General features: G+C 45.4%; 1 protein-coding gene across 1 annotated transcript in view; it reads right to left on the bottom strand.

The window, feature by feature from the left end:
• The window catches only part of LOC107087414 (collagen alpha-1(XII) chain-like), a 177,562-nt gene that overhangs the window by 139,493 nt on the left and 35,551 nt on the right, over positions 1–2,518 (bottom strand). Inside the window, 2 exon segments of the mRNA XM_015378984.1 lie at positions 1,197–1,799; positions 1,874–2,164. Coding sequence (XP_015234470.1) covers positions 1,197–1,799; positions 1,874–2,164 — 894 coding nt within the window.

Here is a 2,518-nt window from a genome sequence, read left to right as displayed (position 1 = left end):
ACTCATTCCATTGGCAGATCATCTTATTTACCTGCTCAAATTAAGGGTAAATACACTTAATTTAAGACATTTTTTACTTATTTCTAGATGTTTTTTGCAGTGATCCTGTAAAAGATCTTCTTTAAGGAAACTATTCTATCCGATTATTAATCAAAGTGATAATAAACGGATTAATCGATGGTTAGTTGCAGCCCTATTCTCTTGTGAATTCCAGTGAAAACGTTACTTAAAATGTAACCTTTAATTATAGATTACACCATCAGCCCCACATAACACCCCTCTGCTATTATGTCATCATCTCACAAAATCTGAGTAATTAGCTGAGCAGGAGACCAAATAATAATGGAGGCTATCCTGGTTCCTCTGTGACCAGAAGATTCCAAACATACAATTCTGGCTCCATTACCTGCATTCCTCAGCAGGGGTGATAAAAAGCCACACGTTTCCCTGCAACACATGGAGATGTTTTCCCTTTGCACGCTCCGCTTCTAAATCTTCAGGGAAACAGATGTTGTGATGGTTCCACATCTGTTTTCACCTATGACTAACATCAGTTTCAGGTGGATCTATAACCATCCGTTTAGGTGTTTTGGAAAAGCCTTTCAGCAGAGAAGGGGGTGCAGTTATAGAGCAGGGTGTTTATCCCTGATCAAGCGCCTTGGTCACTGAATGCTGCCCGGCTGCTGCTCGCCGCAACCTTAGGGAGGGGTTAAATGCAGGCGGCACACTTCTTCACCATCTACGGGTGCAAGAAAATATAAGGATGCAGGAACAATCAGGATGAGAAGAGTTAGCGTCTCTGTGTGGCAATAGGTCGACTGAAACTGAGAAGAACAGTTGGACTCTGCCATCATGGATGGAAAGAGAGTGATTGGACGTTTCTCAGTGTGGGTACTTGTGCGTTCTTGTTTGCTCGTGAAACGTCATCAGTCCAAGCAATGTTCCGATTCACAAGAACAGCAGACCCTCTTTACCCAGCATGCATCAGAGCAGACTCGTCCGTTCTCCAGACTGACAGCTGTCCCAGCATGCAGCCTCCCATTATCTTTAAATCGGTAGTTAAACAGACTACTCCATGCTTTCTCAACCTTTTGAATACCAAAATAATAAGAATCAGAAAGAAACACTGATTTGGTCGAAGCAATGCTGATGAAAACATGAGATTATCGTCTGCATAGAGGATAAACAGGACTTACGTCTCTGGTAGATGCTGCGGAGTTCCTGCTCGATCCTCAGGCAGATGGACTGTGTCAGCTCCTTGGAAATTCTTTGGAAAGCGTCAAAGTCCTCCACCGTGTACACATGAGTCTCTGCAGGCTCATTAGCGATAGCTTCAAGTTCACTTCGTACGGCGTCTTTAACACCCACAGCAAAGATCTCCACATCAGCATTCCTCAGCTTGGTGGCCGGCTCTTTGAAAGCGTCGGACGACTTTCCGTCGGTGATGAGGATGGTGACTCGGGGAACGTTGGCTCGTGCGCCCCTGTTGGTCTGGAAGATCTCTTCCCTTACGTAGGTCATGGCTCTGCCGGTGTTGGTAGAGCCGCCTCGATATGGGAAAGATCTAACAGCCTTGACCACGCCGTTGACGTTTTGATGAGTGTTTAGGTAGAACTCTGTAAAGGAGTCCTTGCTGTACTGCACCAAGGCAATCTGAACCTTGTTTGGTCCGATGTCAAAGGTGTTCACCAGGACTTCAAGGAAAGCTCGAACTTTGGCAAAGTTTTTCTTTCCAATGCTGTAGGATCCATCCACCAGAAGCACCACATCGGCCTGCACATCCACACCCAGAGAGCACTCTGGAAGGAAAAACAATACCATCAATTTTTGACTCATGAGTGTCGAAGTTACAAAGACATTTTGTTTTACTCACCCAGTGAAACTTTAACTGGCTCTGTTTTCTGCATGACCACCACAGCCTCGCTGGACAACAGGTCCTTCAAGCTGAAAACATTGACCTGGTACTCTGTGTCTGGAGAAAGGTCTTTGACCACAACCGAGGTCTGGGAGGAATCAACATACAGGTCCTGCTGCTTACTGCCGGCCATCATTGGGATCATCTGAACCCTGTAGCCTGAAATGTCACCAACTGAGGCATCCCAGGTCACCCTCATGGACTTGGAAGCCACCTCGAGGACTCGGAGGTTAGAGGCTGGATCCACAACTGCAAAGACGAAACAAAATGATGTTTTTTCATAGATGCGTCCACTAATGGTTGCCGCAGTGCAGGAGCTCATACTTAAAAACGTTACACAAATGTTATTAAAAAGACTTTTTCTTAAAATTATTAAGAGCTGAAAGTGGCTTTGGAGCCGCGGGTTGAGGAACCCTGGTCTAGAACATTTGAGACCTGTTCACAGAGACAGAGGCCGTTCCTTAATATGTGTACTTGTGCGTTCTCATGTGCTTGTGAAACATCATCTGCATCAGCCTCAACACTGTTCCAATTCACAGAAGATTCTAGATGTTGGAGCTTGGCCTGTTTTCCAGTGTAGTCCTGTTTCTCTGACTGTGACTA

The sequence above is a fragment of the Cyprinodon variegatus genome, unplaced genomic scaffold, assembly GCF_000732505.1.
Source record: "Cyprinodon variegatus isolate N-32 unplaced genomic scaffold, C_variegatus-1.0 Scaffold183, whole genome shotgun sequence".
Lineage (NCBI taxonomy): Eukaryota > Metazoa > Chordata > Actinopteri > Cyprinodontiformes > Cyprinodontidae > Cyprinodon > Cyprinodon variegatus.
Note: the sequence above shows the minus strand (reverse complement) of the source record. Positions and strands in the feature narration are given on the sequence as shown.